At 57.1% G+C, this 18,031-nt stretch overlaps 1 protein-coding gene across 7 annotated transcripts in view; it reads left to right on the forward strand.

Moving 5' to 3' along the window:
* Nucleotides 1-18,031, forward strand: part of TAFA5 (TAFA chemokine like family member 5) — a 367,025-nt gene that overhangs the window by 158,461 nt on the left and 190,533 nt on the right. For all 7 annotated transcript variants that reach the window (XM_054543821.1, XM_054543819.2, XM_054543820.2 and 4 more), the window contains exon 2: nucleotides 2,815-2,964. In XM_054543821.1, coding sequence (XP_054399796.1) covers nucleotides 2,815-2,964 — 150 coding nt within the window. The remainder of the gene's footprint in view (nucleotides 1-2,814; nucleotides 2,965-18,031) is intronic.

The raw sequence follows: 18,031 nt of genomic DNA on the forward strand, positions 1-18,031 counted from the left end.
GCCTGGACACCGTGAGTCTCTGCTGGGGCTGATGTCAGAGGGAAGGGTCTGGGGTCAAGGTGGCGGCAACGCAGCCTGGAATAGTGGAGTGGCCCAGAGCCAACCTGCAGAGCTTAACACAGCAGCTGGGGACCATCCTCAGGTCATAGTGACTTTCCTTCTGCGTAAATCACAACGTAAGAACGTGTGCTCAGGACCCGCCCAGATGCGTGTTGCCCCACAGTATGGCTTTGACACAGTAACCGCTGTTATCCGGAGAGAAGCAGCACCTCATCCTCCCGGATGCTCTTTCCTCGCGGTATTTATTCATCCACTTCTTCTCTTGCTCATTTGGTGTCGCCCTTTTCTGGGAGCAGTGTGTAATTCTGTGTGCAATTCGGTAGTGCAAGTCCAAGTTCCCGCGCCACAGCCTTCGGGGGGGTGGCCCCGACCGGGGGGGGCGAGGGTTTTGCTCATCGTGGGAGGGGCTTGGTGGTGGGGTTGGTTCACAGTCCCAGGGGAGGCCCCTGCTGCCCCAGCATCCTTCCTGTGAACTCGTGCCACCCCCTCCCTGCAGCCGTGCACCGGCCATGGCTCAGCAGGCCGCTACGCACTGAGCTCTGCCGCCAGGCCTGGGCCACCTTGGACAGCTCCATGCCCTGCACCATGGGCAGAAGGGGCTGGGGAAGGCCGGTCCGGCGCCCACTAGAGTCATTCCGTGCCTCCTGGTCACAATCAGACACGGGCACTCCCCAGGGTTGAGGACAGCCTGAGCCGTGTTGGGTGTTGGGGTGAGAGAGCTGGGCGGCCCCTTCAAGTTCCTCCAAGCCGCACCCTGCCAGCACATGTGATGTCTGCCCTGGCCAGGGTGCTGTGCTGGGGGACCCAGAGGTGACAGGTGACAAGGCAGGTGCCAGAGGAGGGGCCGTCTAAGGTTATCATAGGAGAAAAAGTGGGATGGATAAGGAAGGGCACCCAGGCTGGAGAAACGGCTGCTGGGGAGCACCCAGGCATTGCCTGCAGGTTCCTCTCTGCAAGGGTGGGATGGCCACCCTTCATCCCTCATGCACCCACCACAGCTTTCCTCGGAGTCACCTCCCTGCCATCCTTTTGTCCTGAGTCCCCCAGGCAGCCCCCAGACTCTCTGCTGATCCCCATAGGCTGGGAGCCCTGAGTCCGGGCATCTCTGATGCTGCGGCCATCTCCCCCAGCTGGAAGGGGCCCCTGGGGAGGACACCAAATTCTTTTCTAACCACCGTGGCCCCAGGGCCCTGCACAGAGGAGGGCTTGCAGCAGGCGCTCATTACCTACTCAGATAAAGGAGTGAGGCAGCCAGTAAGCGGACATCCAGGTGGTTCCAAGGAACAGGTGCCCATGTGGAGCTGGATGGCAGGGGACCTGGCACTCACCGTTCAGGGCGGATTTGGGCAGCACTGGCTGAGGGACAAGCTCCACCCTGCCCTGGGGGTGCTGGGTTTTCATCTTCACCTGGAGCGCGGGCACTCTGTTTGTCAGTGTTAATATTTGGCTGTGATTGGTGGTGGCCATGCCGCGTTTTACCAGCAGAGTGGCGTCTTAAATTCCATGGGTTTATTTGCAGGGTAGAACTTTCTGGCTGTTCACCTTCCCGCACCAGAGATGCCTGGGCTGTCAGCCCCTTGCAGAGACAGCCTTCTCCTTGGAATTTAGGGGATGTGGAGGGGGCAGCAAGGAAAGCCAGGGAAATTATTTATGTTGGCACCTTTGGAAGAAATGTGTCCCTTCTCTGTACCACAGGTGATCCCAGAGCCTGACTCTGCCCCCAGGGTCCTTCCTGCTTCCCTCCTGCCCTGTGGGGTATCTGTAACGTGGGGAGCAGAGGTGGTATGACAAGGGAGATGGGGGATGCAGGGTGCTCCTGTGGGAGCCTGTCCACAACACCCATGGGTGGTGGGTGTCTGCATAGCACATCCATGAAGCTTGTGTGTACCTATGTCTGCATGGACACGTGCACCCTTGGGGAGCATGTCCTCGTGTGCTGCTGGTGAGCCTGAGCCCCCTGGCCTTAGTGTGCTCACACCTGGGTGTCACCCGTGTAAACCTGCGTGCCTGTGGCTCACTCCAGGGGTGTGGTGTGTGCACCTGCCAGGGGTGTGGTGTGTGCACATCTGTGCCTTGTGTGCGGCCATGTGTGCCTGTGTGCACACATGTACATGCACATATGTGTGTGTGGGCGTGCACTGCGCTGTGGGAGGGCAGAGGAAACCCTGAACCCTTTGGCATCGATGCACACAGTGGTGCCCGCCTGTTCGTGCCTCTGTACCTAGGCGGGCATGGCAGTTCCTCCCTGGCAGCATGGCTGGTTCCACACAACTTTTGACAAGCCTGAGAGGGGGTCTGACCTATTTTCCGGCTCCAAAATGCCACACCCTGGGGCCAGTGTGCTGGCTCTTGGGGATGGAGACCAAGCACTGTGCTTCGTACAGCCCGGCTTCTCTCTAGCAGGCACCTGATTGTGTGCAGGGCAGCCAGCTCCCTCCTTGTGATCCGAACCTTTCATTTCCGGGCGCGACAAAGATGGGGCTGTGTTTAATTTCCTGTCTGCCAAGGCAGCACCGCCTGAATTCCAGGCTGCGCACAGGGTGGAGGTCGCCGACTTGGCCCAGCTCTGGCTTCCATCGAGCGCTCCTTGCTGGCAGTCTTCGAGGTGCTTTCGGACTCTCCCTCTGAGTGAAGCGGTCTCCCTGCCCTGTGGCCTGGCTGCCGGGGGCCCCTCTGTGGGTGGGCTCTGGGTGGGCTCTGGCTGTGGGGTGTCTGTAACGTGTGGCCGCTCAGTCGCTTCTGCTCCTCTCGCAGGTCAGCTGGCCGCCGGCACCTGTGAGATTGTGACTTTGGACCGGGACAGCAGCCAGCCTCGGAGGACGATCGCGCGGCAGACCGCCCGCTGCGCGTGTAGAAAGGGGCAGATCGCCGGCACCACGAGAGCCCGGCCCGCCTGTGTGGACGGTAAGCACCCGCGGCCCCGGGACCCCTCCAGGTGCTGAGCGCGGCATCACCAAGTGTGCCTCTTCCCTGACGCGGCCCCGTACCTGAAGGTCCCCCTAGGCCTCAGCGCATCCTCGGGTCAGGCCCCAGCCGTTGGCACAGCTGCTCCCATGGATGGTGTGAGCTTGTGGCTTCGGGACTGGCTGGGGTGCAGTCTCCAGTTCCTGGGGGAGTGGTGAGGGAGATGCCGGCGCCCTGCCTTACTTGCCTATGTTTGGGGGTCTCTGGCCCAAGGCTGTGGTTCTTTGATGTTGCCTCTGGGAGAGGAGAAGGACAGCAGAGGGGTCATCCGCAGGATGGCAAGGTCCCCTGGGTGCTGTTCCATCGTCTGCGTGTGGTCTGGCCGAGGCTGCCAGCGGGACCTGGCTCCTTGTCTCTGGGTCTGGCCAGTTCAAGACACTCTCATGCCTAGACTTGGGAGGCTGCAGCTCCGGCCCCCATGGGCTCTGAGCACATGCAGATGAGCGCCTGCTGTCAGCAGGCGGTGACCCCCGGCCCCTAGAAGTCAAACTGCTGACAAGCTGTGCCGTGGCTGAGGGATGAGAGTGTTGCTGAGTCAACACTTGGAAAGGGCACCTGCTGTGAGGTGACATGGGGCAGGAGGGGCTGTCCCGGCGTCTGGTGGGAGCCTGTCCACTGGTAGGGAACTCTGCTGTGCCTGACCATGGGGAGAGAGTGGGCTTGACTAAGGCCGCTGGTGACCAGCTAAGTTCAGGGGACAGCATGAGACCTGGGAACCCCACAGCCAGGACCTCTCCAAGGCCCAGTGTGTCCCGGGAAGCCAAAGGTCACAGGTGGGCATGTAGGGCCGGCATTAAATCCAGGCTGCCCCCCTCCCTTGTGACCAGAGTGGGTAGGGAGACCCCTCCCTGGGGCAGACATGGGGGCTGCTGTGGGCCTAGCCAGCAGCAGCCGTGTGCCAGTCCAGGCAGCCTTGGGGTGAAGGACCCCACGCAGGGGTATTGGATGCCTTGGTTCCAGGCACAGCAGCTTGACCACAGCCCAGGAGAGAGTGCAGGGAGGGAGGGTCCCCTGTGGGTGAGATGCGGAGTCCCCTGTGTAGGGTTCCTGACGCCACTCCTTGGGGTGGAGAGAAACAAGCATCCCTGAGTGACGGGCGTAGACTTGGGCTGCTGTGGGGTTGCCCTCGAGCTGCGGCCTGGTAGGGGCAGAGGCCCTGCAAAGCCAGAAGAAGACAGGGACAGGGGCTGGGCAGGTGGAGTCGGGCTGAGGATATGTAGGGGTGTCACTGGCCGGTGGTCCCTCCAGTCCTTGGTGGACTTCCGGGCAGCTATATCCATGGCATCCTGCACTGACACATGGATGTGAGCGTCTCAGGCCCGGCGCAGTGCTCACTGGCCTTCCAGGGACGTGGTGCAGGGACCTGTGGAGATGTGTCCCAGGCTCAGCTGGCCCACCCCATGGAGGGCAGGCCCCTGGGAGGCCTCCCAGGGCTGGATTTGGAGTCCGGGTTTTCTGACTCTAGTCAAGGGTCCTTTCCTCCCCCACTCCCCCTGTGGGGGTTCCGGATGCCCAACTTCGGATCCCACCGCCTCTGCCCGGGAGCCTGACGTGGGCAGCCTTGCCCGTGTGCTGTGATTGAGAACACGGGGTCAGGGATAGAGCCTGCTGCTGCGTGGGTGCTGGTGAAGGTCCATGGAGAAGGGATAGGGCGCACAGAGACAGGGCCAAGGCATCCTGAGCACTCCATGGAGGGAGGCGGCTGCACTAGGAAAAAGAATGCCCGTATCAGCCAGGCACAGTAGCTCCCGCCTGTAATCCCAGTACTATGGGAGGCTGAGATGGGTGGATCACGAGGTCAGGAGTTCAAGACCAGCCTGGTCAAGATGATGAAACCCCGTCTCTACTAAAAATACAAAATTAGCCGGGCGTGGTGGCGTGCAACTGTAATCCCAGCTACTCGGGAGGCTGAGGCAGAGAATTGCTTGAACCCGGGAGACGGAGGTTGCAGTGAGCCGAGATCACGCCACTGCACTCCAGCCTGGTAGACAGAGCAAGACTCCATCTCAAAAAAAAAAAAAAAAAAAAAAGAATGCCGGTATCACCGGGAGAAAGGTGTTCTAATAGGCCGAGGTCTTGATCCTCGGCCAGATAGACCCCTCTAGGGGTTCTCAGCAGAGTCAGGGCGTGGTCAGGAGGATGAGGGCTGACAGAATCTCTGAGCTCCCTCCGGGTGTCTTATTGATGAGCGTGTCCTAAGACTGTGCAGAAACAGGCCAGGCAGTGAGTCTGCCCCAGGGCCCACTACCTGGACCCCTAACCGCTGAGGCCTTTGCAGGAAGGGAAGAAGGGGAAGGGGCCGCGGGCTCTTGGCTGAAGGGAGCATGCCTTGCCCAGGCCTCAGTCCGTGCAGCTCTCCTGGTCGCAGATGCCCTGTGCACCTGGGGGTTGCGTGCACTGCTCAGGTGGGATACCCAGGAAGAACTGTGGGCCAGGTGGCCTTCCAGCTGAGCCACCTGGCTATCTTCCCTAGACCCAGCAGCCGTATGCCACCGGCCCTCCAGCCACCAGCCCTGAGGGTTTCTGGGAAGCTCTTTGGCACTTGGGAGGGGAGTGTGGCACGAGAGGCTGAGCTTGCTGGAGTGGGCTGGAGGAGAGGGGAGCCATCAGAGGCTTTTGGTGCATTTTGAGGACCTGGGGCAGGGAGGAGCGGGCCGCTGGAGCCTTGTTTTTGTCCTTATTAAAAACATCTATCAGTTTGCATCTGTAGAAGGCATCTGATTAAACACCAGGTACGCAGGGCCTCAGGGCTGTTCAGTGGCTCTCAGGCCTCGGTTCTGCAGAGCTGGATCCCAGGGTGAGCTGGGGCAGAGGCATGGCGGCCTTCTTCCCAGGGAAGGGGACTGCTTCTCCCACAGCCACCGCCCTCCTGGCTGCCTGTATCTGGAGCCAGTGGAACACATGGTGGCCGGGGCGCCTTCTCGGGGACACTGATTCCTCTCAAGACTGGGAGGGGGAGAGCGGTGCCCTGCACGGCCAAGGAGTTCACAGCCAGGCCGTCCTTTCTTCTCATTACCTCTGCCCGCCTATGGGGAGAGTTGGGGTCAAAATTGATTACTAATTGAATCTGGGTCTGCTCATCTGAAACCGCATTCGCTTTCCTCTCACCAGGATCCTCCTGGTGCCTCAGGAGCCGGGTCCCAGAGACCCAAATTAAAACCGTACCGTTTTCAAGGGAGGCCAAACAAATTAGTTAGCTTAGTTAGCTTTGCTTCTTTTTGCACAGTGGGCATTTTCCAGGCTGCCATCTAATTTAATTTTTGCTTTTCAATTTTCTTGCTCTGTGTGCATAATAAGTTTCCTCGCATGTGAATTGTGTTTGCTAAAGAGAAAACTTGTGCTCTGTTGGGCCAGGTTTGGAATTGAATGTGAGTAGGGTTGAAATCGGGGAGGCACTTGCTGCCCCTACCGTGTTCCGTGACCACAGGCGCCCGGAAGGCTGGAGCAAGCCTGACTGTGCTCACTTGTTCATTGGTTGGCTTCTTAATTATTCATACATTTGCTGACTCACTCATCTGTTGAAAGAAGGTGTATACCCATGGCAGCAGGGGAGGTGAATGGGGAAGTCAACTGAAAACACCCAATACAGAGAGCCATGCAGTGCCACAGGTGCAGGAATTCAGACTGGGGCCCCAGAGTGCCCTCACTTTTTCCTGCTGGGACCTCAGCAAGGATGCATCCATGAGGGGGCATTTGAATAGGGTATTGAGGGATGAAGAGGAGCTCACCAGCAATGCTTCTCTTTGTGAAAGGAGGGGGCCAGTGGTTAGAGAGGAATTCTAGCCTCCAGCCTCCCCGGCCTTGTCTCTGAGCTAAAGCATTTCTGGGTGAACCACGTCCCTGCCTGTACAGGGCAGGGCTGGGAGCCTGTGCACCTGCATGCGAGATCCAACTCACGGAACCATCAGTGACAGATTCAAACACAAACCAGCCACGCACTGCAGTGCTTTCCATCCTTACACACAGTATCAGCACTGCGGCGCTTTCCATCCTTACACACAGTATCGGCACTGTGGCCCTTTCCATCCTTACACACGGTATCAGCACTGTGGCCCTTTCCATCCTTACACACAGTATCGGCACTGTGGCGCTTTCCATCCTTACACACAGTATCAGCCACCGAGCCTCCCCTCCCCCAGGGCTGCCCTCTGAGGCAGGCACCCGGGTGGGTGATGCCCTGGAGGGCTGGGCAGGCCCTGCTTCTGCTCCTTTCTAGCTGTTTATGCAGATGCGCCAGGTTCCCTTTTCCGTCAGCACACACGTGCCGAGTCCCGCAGCCGCCACAGCACGGCACTGAGGACTGAGACCCTGTGTCCGAGTCCGGCGCTCACCCAGCCGTTGCCAGGCGTGCAGCAGATGGCTGTACCTGGCCAGCCCGCCTCACTGAAGCAAGGTCTTCCTTTATGAAGAGAGGTGCTGTCTCCCACAAGTTGAGTTCTCCTGAAACTCCTTTCCCAGGAAATCAAAGACTGCAGCCCAGTAGCGGGGGCAGCAGAGGGTGGTGGTTTGTGAGCGGAACTGCCCCAGAGCCGAGCCAGAGGGGTGAAGGGTGGTAGCCTCAAGTCTTGGGCATGGGTGGGAGCAGTTTTCCCTGGGAGCTTTCGGGGGGTGGTAAGCTGCAGTCATGGCACCGCGCAGACCCATTGCCAGGGCTATGGTGGCCACTGGGAGGTGCAGGACAAGCCGGGCTGACTGACAGGTCTGGGGAGGCTGTGCCCAGGAAGGGGCAGGGCCGGAGGGCCTGGAGGTGGGTGTTGGGTGGAACCTTATATTCTTCAGGCATGAGGCCTTGCAAGCCACCTGGGTCCTGGGCTGGGAAAAGAGACAGAAAACAGGCAGGTGGGCACTGCTGGGTTCTGGGCAGAGGTGTGGTGCCTGGAGTCTTTGCTTCTCCGTGGTTGGGAGTCTGAGGCAGGTGTGGGACAGTAGAGGCCTTGCCCACTCTCAGGCAGTGTGGATGGTTGGCAGTAGATGCGCAGCCTTAGTTGGGTGGACGCTGAGGCTGTGGTGTTTGGCATCTGTGCTTCACATGTGGTTTAGAGTCCGGATGTGAAGAAGAAGGGGCACCGCGAGGGGGATCTGTGTTAGAGTCCGGATGTGAAGAAGAAGGGGCACCGCGAGGGGCATCTGTGTTAGAGTCCGGATGTGAAGAAGAAGGGGCACCGCGAGGGGCATCTGTGTTAGAGTCCGGATGTGAAGAAGAAGGGGCACCGCGAGGGGCATCTGTGTTAGAGTCCGGATGTGAAGAAGAAGGGGCACCGCGAGGGGCATCTGTGTTAGAGTCCGGATGTGAAGAAGAAGGGGCACCGCGAGGGGGATCTGTGTTAGAGTCCGGATGTGAAGAAGAAGGGGCACCGCGAGGGGCATCTGTGTTAGAGTCCGGATGTGAAGAAGAAGGGGCACCGCGAGGGGGATCTGTGGTCAGCGTCACCTTCCACCCCACATCCACAGCCTTGTCCTCATCCTCCAGCAGCAGGTCGGTGCGGGAGGGTGGAGGGTGCCCCGGCCACCTACAGGTGTCTGGAGACGGTCCCTGTCCTTGCTGTGGGGATGGGGACCACACTGATGGCAGAGCCATGGGACCCTGGGCCGTGGGCCCTGGCAGTGACTGCAGGAGACAGGGTAGGAGGGAAGTCACTTCTTCTCTTGCCTTTCCCCTGTTGGTGACCGTCATCATGCCTAGCTGCTCATGATGCCCTCGCAATGTGGGGTTTAATTACAGGAGAGCAGGAGCAAAAGCCTTTCGGTTCCGAGAGGCTGGGCGCAGCGCATCGTCTCCACTTCGAGGTGCCAGTGGGGCCCCCAGGGCCAGCTGAAGGCATGTTGTGGCTGGGACTAGGGTGAGGGGGATTTTCCACCAGGAGAGACATGAATCACCTGCTCTATTGTATGCAAGAGGCTGGGAGTGCGCCAAGCTCCCTAAGATGCGGTGTCTGTGGCCGAGTCAACCTGCACCTACCAGTCGGTGCTCAGCCTGGCCAGGGGTTGGCCCCAGGGTGGCAGCTGGAGAGGCTGTGGCCGGCCCTGCCTGCCCCGTTCATCCCCTCGGCAAGTGGTGGTTGGGATAAGGAAGGCCCTGGTTCCCCACAGTTGTTCATACAACATGGGGACGTCCGTTTGACCACGGAGCTCACGGGAGACTGCCTGCTGGCAATTGGCTGTTCATGGGCAGCCCTTCCTGCGTTGAGCCCTGACCGCCCTCAGCAGCCTGGCACCCTGCACTAGCCACCCAGCGCCATCCAGGAGGGGGTCTGGGCCCTCACCAAATCACCGAGGCCCTGATCTGAAGCTTTTTCAGAGGCCCAGACCCCCACGTGGAGCACCCGGCTTTGCTCTGGACTGTTTACTGGGCACCCACTCCCCTAACAACCTTACTGAGAAAAGGACTCATGGTCCAGGTACCTTCCAGTACGTGACAGAGACCAGCTGTGTACCTGCCTGCCTCAGGATGCGCCCTCACCACTGCTTAGGGGCATGGACATGTCGGCTTCCTTCTGGGGGCTCAGGGAGATCCCAGCATTTCTGGAGGCTTCCTGAGGCCATGGGCGACTGGGTGTGCAGCCGCATCCTCAGCCAGGTTGTGAGTCCTGGCCACCCTGGACTCCTCGTGGCTTGGGGTCCGTGCTTTGTGGCACAGAAGCTGTGGGTGCCGGTGTGGCCCTCTGCTTGGCAGGCATTGCCAGCCACTGCATCACGCGACCGTGGTGGGGCTGTCAGGACGCGTACATCTCCACGCAGACTGCTGCCACCCGCGGCCTTTTTGTTATGGAACCACTGCTGGGAGAGGGTGGCGTGTTATAAACGCTTGGCAAGCGGAGAGGCACCTGGGGGCTGTTGGCGACACTTTCTTCCCCAGCACACCCCTCCGTTCCATTCTGCTTGGATTCAGATGGGGTTGGAGATGCCCTGGGATGCGGGCACCATGTCCCTCAGTTCTGAGCACGATTGGTTTATGAGGAAGATGGTGGGAAGAGACCCTGCCCCCGGTTCCCTAGGACGTGGATGTGAATTGCTTCAGTCCAGAGGATGCAGCCACATCAGGCCCAGCAGATGGGCAGGGCAGGGCAGGTGTGTCTGCTGTTGGAGCCACAACTCACAGTGCCCTGGCCAGCCCAGGCCCTGCAGGGCCACTATGGTGGAGTTCTTTCAGGGAGGAGCTGACTGCCCAGCCCGACCCCATGGCTGTGGCCTGAGGGTACAATGGCAGCTGTGCTAAAGGCCACGCAATTTGCTTCATCAGAGTCCAGTTTTACCAGAAGGGAGCAAGCCAGTCCTTCTCCAGCAAGTTACCCAGCAGTTCCTTCCAGATCTTGGTGCGTTTAATTGTTGGAAAACCACACAGTAGCTGCATGGCTCTCTGACGCCTCTGTAGAGAGATGAGACGGTTGGAGCCAGGGTCTTCTGCTGCTCAGAACGTGAACTCCCTCGAGTGCTCCCCTCTGTGAAGTGCCCCCACTCCCAGCCCCAGGGAGCATGGCTCGGGGTGAAGGAGAGGAGACCCCAGCATTCACGGGCACTACGTGAGCGTCACCAGATGACAGCCGGGGTTGGTAGATAAGTTGCTGATTTTTGAGGTGCTGTGGGGAGTCTCAGGGTGGGAGCACACTGGGAGATGGCTGAGCAAACATGGGTGCCCGAGCCTCTCTGTGTCCCGTCACGTCTTTGCAGCGGCTCTCGAGGGAAGGTCCGTGTCCCATCACATGGGGGCCGTGGCTCTGGAGGGGAGGGGGTGGTCTCCTGGCTCTGCTCCCACCCTTTCATAAGGGAGGCTCTTTCCCAGGGCTGTGGACACAGGGCCACTGTGCTGCCAACCAGGGGAGACAAGAGGAGGAGGAGGCCAGACACCTGGGCTGGGCCTGACCCTGGGCAGACCACCACCCTCCCCCGGGGCTGGGGCGCTGGTGTCCTGACCCCCTCGAGCTCTTGAAGCCCGCCCGTGGAAGGCGCACTGCATGTGGGATGCATCGTCCACAGGCCTACAGGGTTTGGCAGGAGCATGCCTGCTCCACTCGTGCCCCTGCCCTGAACCCAGCATCACTCCTTCCCATGAGGATGGGGACAGCTCGTGCCTGCTCCACGAGGCCCCCACTCCATGTGATTCGGGGACAGAGAGCTGCAGGGTCCTGGGCAGTGGGACCCCAGGCTGTGCCGCCCAGGCACGTCCCATCCTTCGTCCCTGTTGGGCCTCTCTGCCAAGCGCAGGCCTCCTGGCACGGACTTTCCCATTCTAATCACTCCCAACAAACTTGGGTGGGGTTTTAATTTTTTTTCGAATTCTATCATTTTTGAGCCAAATGACTCAAATGACTAATAACTGTCTGGCATGGAGGAAAAGGAAGGAGAAGGCTGGGAGGAGCTCCTGTGTGAATTTGACCTTGATCCAGCACCCACTCTGTAGCCTCCCAGGCAGAAGCGCTCTGATGGAAGCTGGGACATGTGGGGAGAGCAGGGGCAAGCAGGGAGCACTCTCCTTATCCCCACAGCCATTTCAGGAGCACTGAGGGCTGGGAGGAGGGGCCGTGGTGGGGCAGCCTAGGCCTATGGGGTCTGCGGGCCCAGCGCTGAGCCAGGCAGAGTATGGTGGATCTGGTAGTAGCTGGATGCATCAGTGTGGCAATCCAGGAAGGCTTCCTGGAGGAAATGGGCACTGCGTTTAGAGGGGAGGCCACATCCATCTGTCATTGTGTACTGGGCATGGTTGTCACCCAGGAAGCCCCAGGGTCCTTCAGCAGCAGGCATGAGTGAGGGTCCACTCCACATCCAGCCCTACCCAGACCCCCCGGCTGCTCCTGGAGCAAACCGTGTCTGAAGGGGCTGGCAGGATGCAGAGTGGACAGCAGCCCTCACTCTTCTGCGGGAAAAGCTTTTGTGTGCTTCAGTCATGAGAAAAGTGAATGTAAGTACGTGGATATTTCTGTCTTGGTCCATTTTGTGATGATGAGACGGGTAATTTATAAAGAAAAGAAATTTATTTTACACTGTTCTGGGGGCTGGGAAGTCCAAAATCAAGGCACCAGCATGTTCGGTTGTGTGGTGAGGGCTGCGTTCTCCAGAGAGGCAGAACGCTCCATCCTCATGTGGTGGAAGGTGGAAGGGCAGAGAGGGCCAAGCTCCTGAAGTCAGGTCCTTTTACAGCATTATCTCTCCAGGGTGGTGGAGCTTTCATGACCTGAACATCAGTCAAAGTGCCCGTCTCCCAACACTGCTGCACTGGGGGTTAAGTTTCCAACACGTGAATTTAGGGAACACTTTTAGACCACAGCAATTTAGAAATATGTGTATGTTCTTAACGCAGCTGTGGCCTCAAGCAGGTCCCCTGAGCGCTCTGAGCTGCGGGCAGAGAAGCAGAGGAGGAACAGTGTGGTTGAAGGCACAGCCCTGTCTGGCTTCCTGAAGCCAAACACTGATTCTTTTTTTTTGAGAAGGAGTCTCGCTTTGTTACCCAGGCTGGAGTACAGTGGCATGATCTCAGCTCACTGCAACCTCCGCCTCCCAGGTTCAAGCAATTCTCTGCCTCAGCCTCCCGAGTAGCAGGGATTACAGGCGCCTGCCACCACGCCCGGCTAATTTTTTTTTTTATTTTTAGTAGAGACGGGGTTTCATCATGTTGGCCAGGCTGGTCTTGAACTCCTGACCTCCTGATCCACCTGCCTCAGTCTCCCAAAGTGCTGGGATTACAGGCGTGAGCCACCGTGCCCGGCTGATACCGATTCTTCTTCAGGGTGTTACTTGCTCTCTAGAGTCTGCTAGAACCACCCTTGTGGTATACTGGAACTGGCTTGCACCAGATTGTGAGAACCATGGGTTAAATTTTCAGGAAATGTGTGAGTTGACTTGTAATACTGCCATTATTAAAAATGAAATTACCATCTGGCCAACATGGTAAAACCCCGTCTCTACTAAAAAATACAAAAAATGAGCCGGCTGTGGTGGCACGCACCTGTAGTCTTAGCTACTTGGGAGGCTGAGGCAGGAGAATTGCTTGAACCCAGGAGGCGGAGGTTGCAGTGAGCCGAGATCACGTCACTGAACTCCAGCCTGGTGACGGAGCAAGACTCCTTCTCAAAAAAAAAGAAAAACAACAAAATTATATAAACTGACCTGTAGATAAATTATACTGAAACCAAAAGTATCCATGTGAACACACTAAAAAAAGAAGAGTAAACAATATCTACATCAAGTGGAAGAAAGAGAGTAATAAAGATTAAAATGGGAATAGATAAAGTAGAATATAGAAAAATAATGAAAATTATCTAAACCAAAAGTTTTTTTTTTTTTTTTTTGAGATGGAGTCTCACTCTGTTGCCCAAGCTAGAGTGCAGTGGTGTGATCTCAGCTCTCTGCAACCTCTGCCCTCCCGGGTTCAAGCAATTCTTTTGCCTCAGCCTCCCAAGTAGCTGGGATTACAGGTTTGCACTGCCACGCCCAGCTAATTTTTTTTTCTATTTTTAGTAGAGATGGGGTTTCACTGTGTTGGCGAGTCTGGTCTCAAACTCATGGCCTCAAGTGATCTGCCTGCCTTGGCCTCCCAAAGTTCTGGGATTACAGGTGTGAGCCACTGCCCACCCAGCAGGTTAGTTCTTTCAAAGATAAATGAAATTGGCTATTCTCTAGCTAGGCTGATGTGAGGGAGTGGAGAGGGATAGAGAAGAAAGAAAGTGAAAGAAGGCTTAAATTACCACATCATAAATAAAAGGGGACGTTAGTACCCACCATATGGAAATAAAAAGGTTAAAGGGATACTATGAACAATTGTATGCCAATACTTTAGATAGTTTAGATGAAATGAATGCATTCCTAGAAAGACACAAACTTCCAGAACTAACTCTAGAGGAAACAAAAAGTTTGAATAGACCTATGTTAAGTAAAAACACGGAATGAGTAATCAAAACTTCCAGACAAGAAAAGCCCAGGACCAGATGGCTTCACTGGTGAATTGGTCCAAACACTTAAAGAAAAATTAACACTGGATCTTCTAAAGCTCTTCCAAAAAATAGAAGAATAGGGACCACTTCTTAATTCACTCTATGAGGTTGGTATTGCCCTAATACCAAAGTATCAAACATCACAAGAAAACTACAGATCTATGGATACAGACATAGATGTCACTTTGTGTGGGTTTCGTGCAGTCCCACAGTACCCCTCATCCCTGAGGCACGTGTCTCTCCTGCCGCACCACCATGATGGGGATGGTGCCATCCATGCCTGCATCTCCAGCACCAACCTGTGCCCTGAGTATGTAAAGGCGCTCTGTGAATGTTTGTCAGTGGATCCTGATGCCTCCTAATGCCTGGTTGGAGCAGGTTTTCAGGGAGACCCGATGATGAACAAAGCCAGTGAACCAGCAGGCCTGAGCTGGGGGCAGAGAGGGAAGGATGGGGGACGCCGCTGCTCTTGAATCTGAGTGATGCCTTCCAGGTTCTTGATGGTGTTTAAAGTGTCCACTACACCCTGCTAATAATGCCGCTTGCCTCATCTTACACATGTTAATCAGCATCTGAGAATAATCAGCGTCTACAAGAAGAAATATCTTTGAAAAATCTTTAAGGAAATTCTCTCCAGGAAGCCAAGAGCTGAGGGGGCCCAGCATGTGGTGCTGGCGCAGGCCCTGATTGCGGCCATTAGCAGGGACACTCGTGACATTTCAGGGAAGGGTGCATGGGGTCTGCCTGATACCAGAGGACCTTGAGTTGCTCCTGTCCACTTCCACCTCCGAAACTCAGCCCCACAAACACTCCTGAGGGCGGGGTGGGTGGTGGAGCAGCGAGGTCTTATGACTGCTGCGTTCCTGTTATGGCCCATCTGGGGATTCCGGGGCTCTTCTGAGGAGGACAGAGGCAGGTCCCTTGTCCCGAGCCTGCAGCGTTGCTTGTCCATGGCAGATGCCAGATGGATGTGCTCAGTTCCGCAGCTCCCTGCCTCTCCGGGTGGAGTCTAAATATGGGTTATTTTTCAGCATCCTGAAAGCCACGCTGCGTCTTGCGTGAGTGACGGAGCACCGTGACAGTTGATGCGGCCGGCAGGTTCAGGGGTGGCCTGTCCCAGCTTCTTCCTGAAGGTTATATGGATCACCCCGTTCATTGTACAAACACCCACCCAGGGCAGTACTGCTGTCACCTGTTAAAAGCAGGGAAGCTGAGCCCCACAAAGGGTGGAGCTGGCCCCAAGCCCACAGCTGGAAAGTGGGGACACTGGGGCTTCAGTGCTGCAGAGAACGTCTCTGTTCTCACCTGGAAATGCCCCTGCTGGCCCAGACCTAGGGCGTCGACGTGCAGAGAGAGAAAGGACCAGGCTTGTGGCCACAGTGTGGCCTCTTGGGCTCCCAGGGAGTCATGGAATAAGGGTTCAAATGGACAGTGCCCTGTGCTGAGGGGTGTGGAGGGAACAGTGACAAGAGCCTAGAGGAAGGAACCATGGCCTCAGACTGCAGCGTCCAAAGAGGGCGTCCTAGAAGTGGTGACGCCTGTGCCTGTCATTGTCAGGAGCAGGTGCGATTACCGGGCAGCATACCCAGGGACCCTGACAGTCTCTGGGCAGCAAGTCTCCGAGAGCCCTGCTGAGGGCACAGTGCCTTCTGGACCCCGCGGTGGAGGATCCAGCATTCTTCCTGGCCTGTTGGCTGCAGAGGCGGGACACAGGCAGAGACCCTGCCTCACTCTGAGCCCTCGTCCACACACAGAGGGACCCAGAATCATAGCCGCAGCCTTGTTGCTCGCTGGGCTTTGAGCAAGTGGAGAATTTTGCTTCAGCCACCGTGGTCTGGCCATGGAGCCAGGAGGTCTATGGGGACCGTCTTATGGAGGGAGGGAGACATTCACAGCCCAGCCCACCGTCCACAGACCAGCCAGGAGGCAGAGGCTGGACCTCATGGTCACATTCTCCTCAGGGGATCGAGATTCCACCTTTTCAGGGGAACCCAGATTCAGTGGTGCAGAGGGACTCAGGCACCACCACAGCAGCTGGGCTGGACGGTGGGTGTGGGCAGAGGAGGCTCCAAGTCAGGGAGCCCTTCCGGGAGGAGGCGGTGGCCAAGCTGGGGTGGGGCATTCTTTGCCCATCTTCTGCTTTTCTCCCTGTCGTCACCCACGTGTTCTTCTCGCCCTGTCCTGGTTTGATGAGGGACCCAGCTGCTGTCCTCTCTGAGCTGTGCTGGGGGTGGCGGCCGGGCCCGGTGCTGGGAAGGCCTCCGTCCCTGGCCTTTGTGGTGGGGCTTGGCTGTGCACAGGGACCAAGGACCAGCAGCCCCACAGCTGGCGCCCTCCACCTTCCTTAGTGCAGGCCCTGCTTTGATGAACATACAGTCCCCGTGCTGTCTTTGATGTGATTTGAGATTTCAAACTAAATTAAATAACATGATGAAAAAGCCAGGGACATTTTGAAAGAAAATTTTATTTTGATCTTGGAGATGCTTTGATCATGTGATGTGGGGGGTGAGTGACATTGCCTCCCCGTTTCTCCCCTGCTCTGGGTGTGGGGCGGGGGCAGCTCTGGGCCATGTTTGGGGCCCGTCTGGATGCCGAGTCATCTTCAGGTTCCCAGACTCCAGTTCACCCTTCTAGGGGGCTGGGCATTCTCTCAAGGGCTGTCCCCCCAAAAAAAACCCAGGCTCCCATATTGCGAGTCCTCTAAACTCATTGTCTTCGGACACGCTGTGCCCTCACTGTCCCATCTCCCAGTGCCTGGCAAGGAAGTTGTTGTTTGCTGACAGTGGTTGGATGAGGCCTGGACTCTGGAGCAGAAGTGGCGCTTGAGCACAGTTGCTGTTTGCTGACAGTGGTTGGATGTGGCTTGGACTCTGGAGCAGAAGTGGCGCTTGAGCACAGTTGCTGTTTCCCGACAGTGGTTGGATGTGGCTTGGACTCTGGAGCAGAAGTGGCGCTTGAGCACAGTTGCTGTTTGCTGACGGTGGTTGGATGTGGCTTGGACTCTGGAGCAGAAGTGGCGCTTGAGCACAGTTGCTGTTTGCTGACAGTGGCTGGATGTGGCCTGGACTCTTTGGAGCAGAAGTGGCGCTTGAGCACAGTTGCTCTTTGCTGACAGTGGCTGGATGTGGCCTGGACTCTTTGGAGCAGAAGTGGCGCTTGAGCACAGTTGCTGTTTGCTGATGGTGGCTGGATGTGGCTTGGACTCTGGAGCAGAAGTGGCGCTTGAGCACATCTTGAGTATGTTTGTGGTGTAAACGTTTTCTTTATTTCATTTTTTTATGGGGCTGTGTTGCCATCAAGAGGTCCAGACCCTTCTAGGAATCTTGGACAGGTTGTTAAGAATGAACTTAAAAACTCTTTACACAGAATTTTCCCCTAGAGACAATTCTTTCCAGCCAATAAAATGCCCGGCAGCCCCCTTAGCCGCAAAATGCTGTGGTGTTCGAGCTGATGTTCGTGTTTTCAGGAGAACAGCTGCATGTCCCAGGCGAATTCATCTTAGCGCCTTGTGGAGACAAATGACTGAAGCTGCAGAGGGTGTGCTGGGCTCGCCCCACTGGGCTCCGCTCTGGCTCTGCACCTCACCAGCTGTGCAACGACACAGCGCTTGGCCCTCTCCCAGGCCGGGGTCTGTCTTCTGTCAGCGGAAGTGAGAAGGCTGCTCACCTTCTGGGTGGGTTTTGGGGGTCAGGAGGTGAAGGGAGCAGACACTCTTAGAGCTCCTGGCCCTGGGAGCACCCCGATCTGTGCACACAGCTGCTCTTACAGTCTCAGAAACCCAGGGCTGGCTGCTGGAATCTCAGAGTTAGGGGGCGTGTCTCTTCAGGGGAAAATCTGACGCAGGAGTAGGCACAGTGAATACAGTCAGAGCTCATTCATTCCAGCTCCACTATTATGGAGCCCAGGACAATGTGGGGTCTCTAGGCCCCAGGTGACCTTTGCAGGAAGAAAGGTTTGCTGAGCAAATCATGAGAGCATGTACGGGGTGTGTGTCCAAATCGTCTGGACCCCTGTGTAGTCCACACTGCGACTGGGGTCACTGGCGTACTCCTGGCCCTACGGTCAGGGTCTGCGGCCACCTG

The sequence above is a fragment of the Pongo abelii genome, chromosome 23 (assembly GCF_028885655.2).
Source record: "Pongo abelii isolate AG06213 chromosome 23, NHGRI_mPonAbe1-v2.0_pri, whole genome shotgun sequence".
Lineage (NCBI taxonomy): Eukaryota > Metazoa > Chordata > Mammalia > Primates > Hominidae > Pongo > Pongo abelii.